Source organism: Anolis carolinensis, chromosome 1, assembly GCF_035594765.1.
Source record: "Anolis carolinensis isolate JA03-04 chromosome 1, rAnoCar3.1.pri, whole genome shotgun sequence".
In the NCBI taxonomy this organism is placed as follows: domain Eukaryota; kingdom Metazoa; phylum Chordata; class Lepidosauria; order Squamata; family Dactyloidae; genus Anolis; species Anolis carolinensis.
The window spans coordinates 264,650,458-264,667,014 of record NC_085841.1 but is presented as its reverse complement, the minus strand read 5'-3'; the positions used below and the strand labels follow the sequence as shown (position 1 = coordinate 264,667,014).

Genomic DNA, 16,557 nt, shown 5'->3' with positions numbered 1-16,557 from the left:
CTGTGTCCACAGAGTCGTCCACGGCCAGCACGCCAAAGACAACCCCAACCCCCACAACACCCAAACCCACCACCAGGACCACATCTCCCTCCACCACATCGACCTCTCACCCTACCACTCCAACCACCCCCACCACAACCTCCACCAAATCTACTCCAACAAGCACGCACACCCCAACTACCACAATATCACCCATCACCCCCTTGCCAACCGTCACTCCGATGCCACCGACGACACCCACACCCGTCTCCTCCACGCCAACGCCGACAGTCACCTATACCACTCCGCTAAGCACCACCACTCCCACCACCACTACACCAACCACCACGGAAACGACCACGCCTCCATCCACAACGACCACGTCGACTACAACTCACCCCATCACCACCACAGGTAAGTTTTCCCAACCCATTCAGTACCGTCAGATGGGAATCCCGTCCTGCTCCCCTCATGACATTTTTGGAAACGTTTGGACTCCCTCTAAAGCCGTTTGCACTGCTCCTCCCAAATGGGGAACACGGGCAGGACCTCAGCCTTCACCCAACTGGTCTGAGACTCCCACATCTCAGGACTGCAGTGGGCTCACTCCTGGCTCTTCTTAATGGCCACCCCTACGTTTCTCTAACTTTTCTATCCGCTTTTCCCTTTCTTTATAGAAACAACCCACAGCACCGTCACGACACACACCCCACCAGGTAAGGACCTATCTCAGGAGGGAAGTCCCCTGTATCCTTATTTGCCTCTCTTTTGAATGTTTCCTGACTCTCAATATTTGTTGACTTTGTTGTTCACCACCATAAATCTCTTTTCGGAGATAACAAAGTATATAAATGAAGACTCAATCTTTATTATTTTTGTTAGAATTATTAATTTGCTACGCCCGTGCTTTCTTATTGCAAAGCCTTCAAAGCTCTTCACTCTTTCTTTTCTTTTCCAGCCCCCACACCCAGAAGAAAGCCTTCTCCCAGCCCCACAACCAGAACAACACCAACCGCCTCACCCTCCACAACTACTAAAACCACTGTGTCCACAGAGTCGTCCACGGCCAGCACGCCAAAGACAACCCCAACCCCCACAACACCCAAACCCACCACCAGGACCACATCTCCCTCCACCACATCGACCTCTCACCCTACCACTCCAACCACCCCCACCACGACCTCCACCAAATCTACTCCAACAAGCACGCACACCCCAACTACCACAATATCACCCATCACCCCCTTGCCAACCGTCACTCCGATGCCACCGACGACACCCACACCCGTCTCCTCCACGCCAACACCGACAGTCACCTATACCACTCCGCTAAGCACCACCACTCCCACCACCACTACACCAACCACCACGGAAACGACCACGCCTCCATCCACAACGACCACTTCGACTACAACTCACCCTGTCACCACCACAGGTAAATTTTCCCAACCCATTCAGTACCGTCAGATGGGAATCCCGTCCTGCTCCCCTCATGACATTTTTGGAAACGTTTGGACTCCCTCTAAAGCCGTTTGCACTGCTCCTCCCAAATGGGGAACACGGGCAGGACCTCAGCCTTCACCCAACTGGTCCGAGACTCCCACATCTCAGGACTGCAGTGGGCTCACTCCTGGCTCTTCTTAATGGCCACCCCTACGTTTCTCTAACTTTTCTATCCGCTTTTCCCTTCCTTTATAGAAACAACCCACAGCACCGTCACGACACACACCCCACCAGGTAAGGACCTATCTCAGGAGGGAAGTCCCCTGTATCCTTATTTGCCTCTCTTTTGAATGTTTCCTGACTCTCAATATTTGTTGACTTTGTTGTTCACCACTATAAATCTCTTTTCAGAGATAGCAAAGTATATAAATGAAGACTCAATCTTTATTATTTTTGTTAGAATTATTAATTTGCTACGCCCGTGCTTTCTTATTGCAAAGCCTTCAAAGCTCTTCCCTCTTTCTTTTCTTTTCCAGCCCCCACACCCAGAACAAAGCCTTCTCCCAGCCCCACAACCAGAACAACACCAACCGCCTCACCCTCCACAACTACTAAAACCACTGTGTCCACAGAGTCGTCCACGGCCAGCACGCCAAAGACAACCCCAACCCCCACAACACCCAAACCCACCACCAGGACCACATCTCCCTCCACCACATCGACCTCTCACCCTACCACTCCAACCACCCCCACCACAACCTCCACCAAATCTACTCCAACAAGCACGCACACCCCAACTACCACAATATCACCCATCACCCCCTTGCCAACCGTCACTCCGATGCCACCGACGACACCCACACCCGTCTCCTCCACGCCAACGCCGACAGTCACCTATACCACTCCGCTAAGCACCACCACTCCCACCACCACTACACCAACCACCACGGAAACGACCACGCCTCCATCCACAACGACCACGTCGACTACAACTCACCCCGTCACCACCACAGGTAAGTTTTCCCAACCCATTCAGTACCGTCAGATGGTAATCCCGTCCTGCTCCCCTCATGACATTTTTGGAAACGTTTGGACTCCCTCTAAAGCCGTTTGCACTGCTCCTCCCAAATGGGGAACACGGGCAGGACCTCAGCCTTCACCCAACTGGTCTGAGACTCCCACATCTCAGGACTGCAGTGGGCTCACTCCTGGCTCTTCTTAATGGCCACCCCTACGTTTCTCTAACTTTTCTATCCGCTTTTCCCTTTCTTTATAGAAACAACCCACAGCACCGTCACGACACACACCCCACCAGGTAAGGACCTATCTCAGGAGGGAAGTCCCCTGTATCCTTATTTGCCTCTCTTTTGAATGTTTCCTGACTCTCAATATTTGTTGACTTTGTTGTTCACCACCATAAATCTCTTTTCGGAGATAACAAAGTATATAAATGAAGACTCAATCTTTATTATTTTTGTTAGAATTATTAATTTGCTACGCCCGTGCTTTCTTATTGCAAAGCCTTCAAAGCTCTTCACTCTTTCTTTTCTTTTCCAGCCCCCACACCCAGAAGAAAGCCTTCTCCCAGCCCCACAACCAGAACAACACCAACCGCCTCACCCTCCACAACTACTAAAACCACTGTGTCCACAGAGTCGTCCACGGCCAGCACGCCAAAGACAACCCCAACCCCCACAACACCCAAACCCACCACCAGGACCACATCTCCCTCCACCACATCGACCTCTCACCCTACCACTCCAACCACCCCCACCACAACCTCCACCAAATCTACTCCAACAAGCACGCACACCCCAACTACCACAATATCACCCATCACCCCCTTGCCAACCGTCACTCCGATGCCACCGACGACACCCACACCCGTCTCCTCCACGCCAACGCCGACAGTCACCTATACCACTCCGCTAAGCACCACCACTCCCACCACCACTACACCAACCACCACGGAAACGACCACGCCTCCATCCACAACGACCACTTCGACTACAACTCACCCTGTCACCACCACAGGTAAGTTTTCCCAACCCATTCAGTACCGTCAGATGGGAATCCCGTCCTGCTCCCCACATGACATTTTTGGAAACATTTGGACTCCCTCTAAAGCCGTTTGCACTGCTCCTCCCAAATGGGGAACACGGGCAGAACCTCAGCCTTCACCCAACTGGTCTGAGACTCCCACATCTCAGGACTGCAGTGGGCTCACTCCTGGCTCTTCTTAATGGCCACCCCTACGTTTCTCTAACTTTTCTATCCGCTTTTCCCTTCCTTTATAGAAACAACCCACAGCACCGTCACTACACACACCCCACCAGGTAAGGACCTATCTCAGGAGGGAGGTCCCCTGTATCCTTATTTGCCTCTCTTTTGAATGTTTCCTGACTCTCAATATTTGTTGACTTTGTTGTTCACCACTATAAATCTCTTTTCGGAGATAACAAAGTATATAAATGAAGACTCAATCTTTATTATTTTTGTTAGAATTATTAATTTGCTACGCCCGTGCTTTCTTATTGCAAAGCCTTCAAAGCTCTTCCCTCTTTCTTTTCTTTTCCAGCCCCCACACCCAGAACAAAGCCTTCTCCCAGCCCCACAACCACAACAACACCAACCGCCTCACCCTCCACAACTACTAAAACCACTGTGTCCACAGAGTCCACGGCCAGCACGCCAAAGACAACCCCAACCCCCACAACATCCAAACCCACCACCAAGACCACGTCTGCCTCCACCACATCGACCTCTCACCCTACCACTCCAACCACCCCCACCACAACCTCCACCAAATCTACTCCAACAAGCACGCACACCCCAACTACCACAATATCGCCCATCACCCCCTTGCCAACCGTCACTCCGATGCCACCGACGACACCCACACCCGTCTCCTCCATGCCAACGCCGACAGTCACCTATACTACTCTGCTAAGCACCACCACTCCCACCACCACTACACCAACCACCACGGAAACGACCACGCCTCCATCCACAACGACCACTTCGACTACAACTCACCCCGTCACCACCACAGGTAAGTTTTCCCAACCAATTCATTACCGTCAGATGGGAATCCCGTCCTGCTCCCCTAATGACATTTTTGGAAACATTTGGACTCCCTCTAAAGCCGTTTGCACTGCTCCTCCCAAATGGGGAACACGGGCAGGACCTCAGCCTTCACCCAACTGGTCTGAGACTCCCACATCTCAGGACTGCAGTGGGCTCACTCCTGGCTCTTCTTAATGGCCACCCCTATGTTTCTCTAACTTTTCTATCCGCTTTCCCCATCCTTTATAGAAACAACCCACAGCACCGTCACGACACACACCCCACCAGGTAAGGACCTATCTCAGGAGGGAAGTCCCCTGTATCCTTATTTGCCTCTCTTTTGAATGTTTCCTGATTCTCAATATTTGTTGACTTTGTTGTTCACCACCATAAATCTCTTTTCGGAGATAACAAAGTATATAAATGAAGACTCAATCTTTATTATTTTTGTTAGAATTATTAATTTGCTACGCCCGTGCTTTCTTATTGCAAAGCCTTCAAAGCTCTTCCCTCTTTCTTTTCTTTTCCAGCCCCCACACCCAGAACAAAGCCTTCTCCCAGCCCCACAACCAGAACAACACCAACCGCCTCACCCTCCACAACTACTAAAACCACTGTGTCCACAGAGTCCATGGCCAGCACGCCAAAGACAACCCCAACCCCCACAACATCCAAACCCACCACCAAGACCACGTCTCCCTCCACCACATCAACCTCTCACCCTACCACTCCAACCACCCCCACCACAACCTCCACCAAATCTACTCCAACAAGCACGCACACCCCAACTACCACAATATCGCCCATCACCCCCTTGCCAACCGTCACTCCGATGCCACCGACAACACCCACACCCGTCTCCTCCACGCCAACGCCGACAGTCACCTATACTACTCCGCTAAGCACCACCACTCCCACCACCACTACACCAACCACCACGGAAACGACCACGCCTCCATCCACAACGACCACTTCGACTACAACTCACCCCGTCACCACCACAGGTAAGTTTTCCCAACCAATTCAGTACCGTCAGATGGGAATCCCGTCCTGCTCCCCTAATGACATTTTTGGAAACGTTTGGACTCCCTCTAAAGCCTTTTGCACTGCTCCTCCCAAATGGGGAACACGGGCAGGACCTCAGCCTTCACCCAACTGGTCTGAGACTCCCACATCTCAGGACTGCAGTGGGCTCACTCCTGGCTCTTCTTAATGGCCACCCCTATGTTTCTCTAACTTTTCTATCCGCTTTCCCCTTCCTTTATAGAAACAACCCACAGCACCGTCACGACACACACCCCACCAGGTAAGGACCTATCTCAGGAGGGAAGTCCCCTGTATCCTTATTTGCCTCTCTTTTGAATGTTTCCTGACTCTCAATATTTGTTGACTTTGTTGTTCACCACCATAAATCTCTTTTCGGAGATAACAAAGTATATAAATGAAGACTCAATCTTTATTATTTTTGTTAGAATTATTAATTTGCTACGCCCGTGCTTTCTTATTGCAAAGCCTTCAAAGCTCTTCCCTCTTTCTTTTCTTTTCCAGCCCCCACACCCAGAAGAAAGCCTTCTCCCAGCCCCACAACCAGAACAACACCAACCGCCTCACCCTCCACAACTACTAAAACCACTGTGTCCACAGAGTCGTCCACGGCCAGCACGCCAAAGACAACCCCAACCCCCACAACACCCAAACCCACCACCAGGACCACATCTCCCTCCACCACATCGACCTCTCACCCTACCACTCCAACCACCCCCACCACAACCTCCACCAAATCTACTCCAACAAGCACGCACACCCCAACTACCACAATATCACCCATCACCCCCTTGCCAACCGTCACTCCGATGCCACCGACGACACCCACACCCGTCTCCTCCACGCCAACGCCGACAGTCACCTATACTACTCCGCTAAGCACCACCACTCCCACCACCACTACACCAACCACCACAGAAACGACCACACCTCCATCCACAACGACAACTTCGACTACAACTCACCCCGTCACCACCACAGGTAAGTTTTCCCAACTGACTCAAAATTGTCAGATGTGAGTTCTGTCCCTACCCCCCTCATGATAGTTTTGAAAATTTTTAGACTCCTTCTAAAGCCTGGAGGGCCACCTGCACTGTTCCTCCCAGATGGGTAACCCTGTATTCGACTCCGTATTCCAAAACATTTGTGCCTTTTTTGTTTTCCAGAAATGTGTTTTCCTCCTTGTACTAAAAACCTGTGTAATGTTTTACTAACTTTATGGTCCAATATTGTGTACATGCTCATGGTGTAGATTTTGCTTTCTTGTTGACTTCATCTCCCTATCTTTTGTCTTTACTTCTACAGTCAGCAGTACAAGAATATCTTCAAGTACTCATGTCTCTTCCACTTCAAAAATTACTTTATCTTCAAGCACCTCAAAGGCCACTTCTACATCCACTTGGTCTCCTTCCACTTTTACCATTTCAAAACCTACAACCTTTCCTCCTCAGCCTGTGCAACATCCTACCACTACTTCTGCACCTACCTCTGTTGAATCTACTTCAGTTGGGACTCACACTGCAACCACCACTATCAGTCTCAGTACCTCAAGTTTCCCTACTAGTATCAGCACCTTTAAGACAACCATATCGAGTATCCCTACATTTTCAGTGCCTATAACTGCCACCTCTACAACCACCAGCTCTCCATTAAGTACACTCACCTCCATAACTACTGCATCTACCGCTCCTACTACCTCCGCTCCACCTTCTACTACTATGGCTACTACAACCATCAACTCTACTAGTGGTACGGCTTCCTGCTTTTTTGCGGGGGTATATTTTGTGACTTTTGAAGGTCATTATGCTATCACAGGGTTTTCTGGGCCTGAATTTGTGGGATTCATTCCATGTGACCTCTCAGATTTCTGTGGCTAAGCAATAATTTTAACTCTGGTTTACAGAGTCAAAGTCCAATGCTGAAACCACTACGCCACTATGACATCAGTTGTAGTGGTTTTCAACCTTTGCTTTGCTAGAATTTTGGACTTCAGCTTCCAGATTCCTCTGCTATAACAATGAATTACTAAAGATTCTGGGAGCTGAACTCCAAAATGACTGGAGGTACAAAGGCTGGAAACCATTGTGTTAGAGAATTTTTTCTAATAAAAATAGATAGAAGCAAATAATTTTGCTAGATTATATTTGATTTTGCTATAACTGAAGGGTCAAAAGTTGAGAACTATTGCATTCGTGAATTGTTTTGAGAAAAAGGAATCAAAATGAATAATTTCATCAAATAGTTTTCTTTTTCTTTTTTCCTGAGAAAAAAGAGAGAGTGCAAGAAAGAAGAGTGCAACGTATATGCCTGCATTCTCACTCTTTATGCCTATTAAAGATATTTGTTTCAAGGAGCTCCTCATGTGAGGACATGAGAGAAGCCTCCCACATGATGGTAAAACATCTAGTTGTCCTCTAGGCAATGTCCTTGCAGATTGCCAATTCTCTCACACCTAAAGCAACTAGCAGTTTCTCAAGTTGCTCCTGACATGAAGAAAAAAAACCCCAAAACATACGTATACGTTACACTGCTTACAGAAGATAAATCCCTGTAAGTTGGATAAACCTGGGGACTTTCATATATTTGCTCAGTTTATACTTTTCTCAAAATAAGATTCAGTTTTAGTGTGGATGCTTTCTTATTTATTTGTCTTGAGTACCAATATTCTTTTTCTCTACTCTTGTGGAACAGCAATTACGAAAACTACTGCGACCGTTCCAACACAATCCCCTACAGGTAAACCTCTCAATTTTCACCTGGCTTCTCTTTTATCATATTTCTTTTTACCTCTCTTGTGAAATATGGCTTTTCATAATTGAAGAGAAATTAATGCTGGCACTGCCTGCCCAAGATCAGCCCTGAGTTGGTGACCATTTGGTGATTAAAGAGAAAAGGAATTTCCAGTTCAGAACTCCATGAAGGCAGCTCTGTTGTGGTTAAATGGAGCTGAGATTGTATTGGAAGAGAACACAGATTGGCAAAAGGACTGTTGGGCTGGATTATGAATTTCTGGTAGTTCTCCTACTTAGTTTTAAGTCCATTGCACTCAAAGAGTAAAAGAAAATCAATATTCCCAAGACTGCCCCTCACATTGCCAAATCACTATTTTCATATTATTTACTACAACTCTCAGTCACATATCATTTGCTTCACCTTGAGAAAGGCTTAAACAGCCCCACAGCCCCTACTGTTGCATAGGTGTCATAGAAGGCCACTGCCACCCGCTTTCATCCTTTCTTTCTCTTTCTTTCCTCCCCTTCTCCTTTCCTATAACTTCCTTCCCTCATTTTTCTTTCTTTCTTTCCCCCCTCCCTCTCCTCTCCTTCCTTTCAGTTTCTTTTTCTTCTTTCTCTTACCTTCCTTTCATTCCCTTCACCTTTCTCCCTTCTCCAGCTGTGATAAAGTATTATGATGCCTTCATGGCAACATGGCTCTCTCTTTCCTTCTTTGCTTCCTCTGATGCACATATTAACTTTCCCAGTGACATCACAGAAGGAGAATTTACCTCGTAGGAGCCCCTGGTGGCGCAATGGGTTAAACCCTTGTACCAGCAGGATTGCTGATCAACAAGGAGAGTGGATGAGTTCCCTCTGTCAGCTCCAGCTCCCCATGTAGGGACATGAGAGAAGCCTCCTACAAGGATGGTAAAACATCAAACATCCAGTAGATGGCCAATTCTCTCACACCAGAAGCGACTTGCAGTTTCTCAAGTTGCTACTGACATGGGAAAAAATGCACCTTGTAACAGCCAATCCAGTGACATCACAAAGGGTCACTGAATTGTTGCCTAGCAATAGCTTTTATGGTACCAACAGACAGACAGACATATTTTGACTTTTTGATTGATAGACAGATGTTCAAAGAAAAGTTAACATCTATTTATTCAGAAAAGGCTATTGTCCCTGACAGTCTATTTAATAATAGTTTTCAGAATGTTTATTGTATTAAAAAAAGATCACAATTATGTTTAGAATTATTTTTAACTCACATTCAGGAATTAATGGTATAGCTTTGCTTTTTAAAAAGCTCAACCAACAGTACAGCAAATTAACCTCCTTGAACTGTACTGCAATAAAAATAGGACCCTACATTATTATTGTTGTTGTTGTTATCATTACTCCTTCTATTATTATATTTTTGAACCCCTAGACAGATCATTATACAGCTTCCTCTTCTTGTAACTGAAATACAGTAATAATACATAACTATCTGCCACAATTGCTGTGCTATTCTGGTGTATACAAAACAATAAAGGGCCCTGTCCCAACTAAGGACTTTTCAAAATTTTAGTAATATGATTCCACTTTAACTGCTATAGCTGCATCTTGTAGAGTAATGGGATTTGTAGTCTGACAAGGCACTAGAAAAGCCCTCTGGGTAAGGATAATACTCTTCCAAAAATTACACATTCCAGGAGATAATAGTGGCTGTTAAAAGTGAAACCACAGTACTGTAAGTTGTAATGTGAAGCTTCCATGACAGACTTACTAGTATTGTGAATTTTTATGGTTCGAGCGCTTAGTTCTTCAGAGGCTTAAGAAATCTTGGGAACCTCAGGGAAAGACATAGTACACATAATTGGAGATAACATGTAAAACATATATGGGCAATTGTGCTTGGGCTGAATCCAAGTTTTGGCCTCACACCAAGTCACACTGGCACATTTCAGATGACCCAGAAGCTACTTCTAGCTTTTTGTTCAGCTGAAAATTGTTTGGGGATTTTGTTTTTGTTTAAAGAGGGAAGGGGCAAATCTCTCCCAGCAGGCATGTAGCCGGGGGAGCGGGGGGGGGCTTGAGGGGCTTCAGCCCCCCTGCCCGAAATTCTCAGGGTGGTCCACAAGAAGGCCTTACATTTATTATTTAAACTGTTATTCATATCATGATCTGATCACCATGCTCAATATATCCCATATGCATGGGGGTATTGGGATATCGATACAAAAGGTTTGCTAGGGTAGATCCTCTCTCACAGATTCAAATCAAAATCCCAGCCCCCCCCCCCCCCCCGCCCCCGAATCAAAATCCTGGCTACGGGCCTGTCACCCAGCACTATATTTTTCAGCAATGTTGATGAACCTTCAATGTTTGTAAAAAAGAGGGAACTGTTGGTATAGTTCGTCACACAGCCAAGAAACATGTTGAAACTACTACTTCTCCACAAACATTAAAAGGGCAGGATATCTCACTGATATCAGATAATAATCGGGAATAACATAGAATTGGGGAATCTTATGACCTCATCAAATGAGAGTTTGGATCCACTTTAAACAGCTCAGCCAGACAGGTCCTGGGCCTCACCAAACTACAAATCCCAGAATTCTGCAGGAGGCAGAAACCGAATTTAAAGTGGATAAATGCTCAAGTGTGATGAGGCCCTTAGAATATGAACTCATTTTTATAACTATTTTCCATTCCAGCATCCATTCCACAATAACCAATCTGATGATAATGATCAGAGACAAGTAACTTGGCGGGGGGGGGGGGGGGTGAGGAATGAGATATGAGCCTGCCAGATTTGTCTCCACAAAGCATAACAATGTACCGATTTCACAGAGTGCAAACTGATTATAGTGAGAGAGGGGAAGAGGCCTATCTGTACACAACTATATTATAAAACTATATCAAAAAAGACTCCTGGTAAAAGATGTATCCACAGGACATACATTGCCCAATATCCCCAGAAAATAAATAAGCAATCAATCTCAGGCACACCCCACACACTGCAACAGACAAAGCGGAGGTAAAATACCCACCTTCACTCCAGGAGGAAAGTCTTTAGACTGGGACCATTACTCAGAGTATTGCTCCTCACCATTTCCCAGCTTTATTTTCTTTCAGAGCAACCTACTTCAAAAGGGAGCTCTTCACTGCCACAACTTGCCATTTTTAATATCTAACAACCAAAAGGCACTTCGTATTATAGCACTTGGATTGCCTTGGCAACATCCTTGGAATTCTGGAGTTTGTAGTTTTGTGAAGCAATAGAGCTGTCTGGCTGAGAGTTCTAAACATCCCTCCTCCCTAAATATCCCAGGATCCCACAAAACAAAACAATGGCAAATGAAGTGAAAGCCAAGCAGTACACTTCAGCAGAGCAAGAAGGCCTTTTGAGCGAATGCATTTATAGAACTGGAAAAGTCCAACCACTGGCTTGCCTTCATCGCAGTTTTGTCTTCTTCCAAAAAAAGCCAAATGAAAAAAAAAGCAACTTAAAAAAACCATTCAAGGGAACAGATATGTCCTGTATCTAGGGATGGAGGTTCCTTTTCATATTTAAATATAATGTTGACACCAATGAGAACAACTAGCACTACGAAAATGAAAATAAGTCCCACTTCCTATAAGGAGAAAACATCTTTATTCTCTTGCATCCACTCAAAAGTTACCTTGCTGCATATGTACATTTTTGTTTAAAAAATGGAGAAACTCACAGATTATAGTATGATAGATGTCTCTGGTTCAAGTTCAAAACTAAATTTGATGTGAGCATCAGGCAATTCCATAAACATATCTGTTCCTTTCCTTCCACTGTTTGTAATGTCTAATTTCCTGCTTCACAAAATTCAGTTCAGGAGTCAAAGCAAATACAGTATTAAGTTCCTTGGCAATAAATGATATTTCTGAGCATGTTCTTTTGCTTATTAGTTTGCTTTTTAAGGTGAAGCTTACAAGGCTTCTTTGACCAGTTACTGTAGCTCTTGCCTTTACATTATTCCTCCTTTTCTTCTCTGAAATAATGAGGATGGTCTTTGTTCTGGTTCATTTCCTCTCTTCTCTCATTTTGATTAAGTTGATGTTTCCTCACTGAGTTACTTTTTAACCAGAAAGCTCATCACTTTAATTCATTTATAGTTACAGGGTTTACTCCCTATTTACACCTTTTCTTTTATTTTGTCAGTTCCTTCGCCTATCCACACTACCAAATCTACTGCTCCAACAACTATAGCTCAAACCACTGTTGCTCCAAGCTCAACACCACCATCAGGTTAGTTTCCACTCAATAAGCATAGAGAATATATAATATTTACTGGCTTAATTTCAAAGTTTGAATAAAAATGTTTGTTTTCTATGGGCCTTTCAAAATACAGCTCCTATCAGACAATCCAAGACACCAGGTATGGCTTCATGGTGTTTTCATTGGGATTCCCTTAACTGTCTCAGAGGTGGGAGCGAGTCCCTTCTGGCCGGCTATGCCGAACATGGACAGCCACCTTAGAAGTCGTGCCCACCCCCCTTGAGCTGTGGCAGTTCCAGCCATGACACACCATCTACCTATTCCTTGGCACTTTGGGTGACATATTTACACTGTACATCCAAGCACCTGAAATGAAGCTAGATGTAATATTTGGCAGATCTTAATGTTCCGCCAACCTATCTAGGATCTCGACTTGAGGAAGTTAGCATCATGAAAAGAGCTGTCTGCCATATTTTTCTCAATCATTCTGTTAGGTTAGATAATTCTGTTGCCCCTATATGTCATGCCAAAATATTTTTTAACAATGAAAAATAGTTGCCTTCTCTAGTAGATGGCTCAAATTATTTTCCATACATCTCCAGTAAAATGTAGTACTTACTGGAAGAATAGGTTGGAAGAAAAAGGACCAATGGCTGAAAAAATATTGATGCTATTACATTTATTAAGATACATGTTAAAAAAAGTATTGCATTTAAAGAATTTAAACCACCAAATGACCAAGAAAAAATTATGGATGAACTATTAGAAAAACATATCATAAGACCCATATGCAAATAATAAAATTAGAATAAAGGCAAGAGAACTGACATGAGCTGTATTTGAATAAAATTATGCTTATCATGGGGGTGGGGGTGAAACAGTCACTGCTCTTAATACAGAAATTTGCCACCCCTCTTTCATCCCCCTGAAAATTATTACATGTAGTGGCTAGTATAAGTCATTAAGAATTAGAAAATCTATTATCTAAATTGCTAGAAGACGATTCAGTACATTGCCAGTATTGGTTTTATAATCATTTTTTTTATTTCACAGGCCCATGTCATGCTATTGAGTATGACGACCAAGTAGTCTACAAGGGCTGTGTTGCAAATGTCACATTGACACGCTGCGCAGGATTGTGCCCATCAACCGCCACGTAAGAAAGACTCTTGTGACAAATTGTTCGATCCAGTTATGTTTATGTCATTATGTGATATAAAATATACAGTTCTCAGCATTAAAGAAAACAGTAGGGTTCCTCAAGGATCTGTATCATGCTGATGTGGCAATGTAGTTTTAGGTGATGTGTCTACACCAGTGTTTCTCAAACTGTGCTCCTCCAGGTGTTTTGGATTTCAGCTCCCAGACATCCTAGCCAGCTTACCAGATGTTAGGAATTTATTTATTTACTTTATTTCTACCCTGCCTTTCTTTACCCCGAAGGGGACTCAAGGCTTACATAAATTGTGGGAATTGGGGAAGATGAAGTCCAAAACATCTGGAGGAGCTGTTTGAGAAACTCTGGTCTATACAGTGTAAAAATGCCATATTCCTGTATCACCATGACAGAGTAAAATTGTTTGAAACCAAGAGGTGTCTTAGGTTACAATTCAATCTTGTAATTTACTTTAAATATACTGGGGTGTTGTGTGGTTTCTGGGCTGCATGGCTGTGTTCTAGCAGCATTTTCTCCTGACATTTTGCCTGCATCTGCAGCTGGCATTTTCTGAAAATCCTCTGAGGATGCCAGCCACAGGTGCAGGCAAAACATCAAAAGAAAATGCTGCTAGAACATGGCCATGCTGTCCGGAAACTGCACAACACCTCAGTAATTCTGGCCGTGCAAGCCTACGACAATACTTTGATACAGATATAACACCCTTACCTCAAAATTTTCCAAAATCCTACTATGTACACATTGATGACTGATAGTGACACCTTTGCATTCTGACATTGTTTCATGTACAAAATTAAAAAATAGTTTGTATAAAATTACTTTAGGGAGATGTGTATACGGCACTTATGAAAAATCTAAGTGAATTTTGTGTTTTGATTTGGGGCCCATCTCCATTACATCTAATTAATAACAATGATGATAATGATGATGTATGTATACACCCATAGATATTTCAATATCTCAAAAAAAAACTCTTTTGGTCCTAAGCATTTTTGATAAGGGATGCTCAGTCTACAACTCTCATGGTGTTCTCAGTACTATGCTTCTACACATAGTATTTTTATCCTCAGGCATGAGCATTCAAATATGTCAAATGGTATAAGTGGCATGTTGGGATTAGAGGATTTTATTACTCTCAGGGAAACAATCTGTTGTTGTTGGTTTTTTTAATGACAAATAAGCATATGCATATACAGCATGGGATTTCTAAATCAAAACTGCTCTCTTTTGCAGACCGAATCTTGCCACGATGACGGTAGACATGGAATGTGGGTGCTGCATGCCACAAACATTCTACAGGAAGGAATTCAAGATGCCTTGCCCAGACCCAGATGACCCACTGAAGCCACTTGTTAAAGAAATCATCATATTTGGTGACTGTGTCTGCAACTTCGATAAATGTAAACACTAGCCATGCCTAATTATGCTGATCATGAAAGGATATTTCTAGAGGAAACCAACAACAACCAAATTATGACTTATGCTGCCAGAAGCATAAATATCCAAACTCTGGGAAGGCAAGCAGGGCATACTCACCAGAAGACCGATACAGATAACTTGCTATGTTAACTTATTCGTTATTTTGGGAGTGCGAAGATGAAGGAAATAACTGATATTTTCATAAGTTTTTTGCCAAAGTAATGTCTACTTTTATATTGTAAAATAGTTAATAGGATTAATAAAGAGATTAGCTAGTCATTCTGATATGTAGTGCTGAGCAATTGATTGTTGATTGTTGTGTGCCTTCAGGTTGTTTCCAGCTTGGGGAAACTCCCCATAGAATTTGTTTTGAGGCTGAAAGGGTGTGAATTGCCCAATATTTCCATGGTTCAGCAAGGAGCCTTAGCCCAATATTTAAACCACTATACCAGGCTGGCTCTCAGCAAGCTGATATTCACGTTCTATTGCTAAAGCAGCACTCCCATACACAAAAATGGTACCAACTGGCATGGTGTATGTTTGTGGCATAGCCTCCAGGATTGTTGGAAGAATGCCCTTCACAACTCCAAAAATGTAGGGGAAAAGTGATTAGTCTCACAACAGTGTAATAGGGACAGAGTATGGAGCACTGACTCTTGTGGGGGTGTGATGGAGAATCAGAAAGAAAGAGAGGGAGGAGAACAGCATGGAGTATTTTGGAATAGGACTTGCCAGCTGAAATCCAGAATGAGAACACACAGCAACCTTCAAGGCTCATTCATTGGGTTTAATCAGTGGTTCTCAACCTGTAGGTCCCCAAGTGTTTTGGACTACAACTCCCAGAAATCCCAGCCAGTCTACCAGCTGTTAGGATTTCTGGGAGTTGAAGGCCAAAGCATCTGGGGACCCACAGGTTGAGAACCACTGGTATAAACACTTATTTGGTAGAACTGAATCCCAAAATATTATATACGTTTTAATATATGGCAAGGGTGGTGAGCATGCAAGGAGGAAAAAGGTAAAGTACAGAGAAAACAATTGGTATTTTTAATCTAGTCAATTACACACCTGTATCAGACAACTGTATCAGACCAAGCGATGTAGTTAAGGTTGGGAAATGTAAATAACCACTTTAAAAGTTATTATTGTGAAATATTGAATGTGAAAGTTTTATATCATGGGCAGCTACAACAGGTTGAGAACATATTTTAAAAAGGAGTTAAAGAATTAAGTGGAGGAACATGGCTTATACTATGCTGCACACAACAGATAAACAGATTAAGCTAAGATGCTTGCCCCACTTTTTAAAAGGCTTTGGCTTTAAAAGGAGATTGGTTTGGAATCAAAACTTGAGACGGAGTGGTGTATCTGGCTTCTGCTCCTTATAAGAAAGTGTTTCATGTTTGTCAAACACCATAGTTGCTGAATGTCTTTTACCACGTTTCTCATAGCTTTCAATGCATTCGGCAAAT

General features: G+C 44.1%; 1 protein-coding gene across 1 annotated transcript in view; it reads left to right on the top strand.

Moving 5' to 3' along the window:
• LOC134294494 (mucin-2-like) overlaps positions 1–15,370 on the top strand; it is a 29,846-nt gene extending 14,476 nt beyond the window's left edge. The window contains exons 29-46 of the mRNA XM_062965823.1: positions 13–393; positions 657–695; positions 870–1,414; positions 1,678–1,716; positions 1,959–2,435; positions 2,699–2,737; positions 2,980–3,456; positions 3,720–3,758; positions 4,001–4,474; positions 4,738–4,776; positions 5,019–5,492; positions 5,756–5,794; positions 6,037–6,547; positions 6,764–7,281; positions 8,224–8,268; positions 12,433–12,519; positions 13,543–13,645; positions 14,900–15,370. Of these exons, the coding sequence (XP_062821893.1) occupies positions 13–393; positions 657–695; positions 870–1,414; positions 1,678–1,716; positions 1,959–2,435; positions 2,699–2,737; positions 2,980–3,456; positions 3,720–3,758; positions 4,001–4,474; positions 4,738–4,776; positions 5,019–5,492; positions 5,756–5,794; positions 6,037–6,547; positions 6,764–7,281; positions 8,224–8,268; positions 12,433–12,519; positions 13,543–13,645; positions 14,900–15,077 (4,504 nt within the window). The 3' untranslated portion in view covers positions 15,078–15,370. The remainder of the gene's footprint in view (positions 1–12; positions 394–656; positions 696–869; positions 1,415–1,677; positions 1,717–1,958; positions 2,436–2,698; positions 2,738–2,979; positions 3,457–3,719; positions 3,759–4,000; positions 4,475–4,737; positions 4,777–5,018; positions 5,493–5,755; positions 5,795–6,036; positions 6,548–6,763; positions 7,282–8,223; positions 8,269–12,432; positions 12,520–13,542; positions 13,646–14,899) is intronic.
• The last annotated feature ends 1,187 nt before the right edge of the window (positions 15,371–16,557 follow it).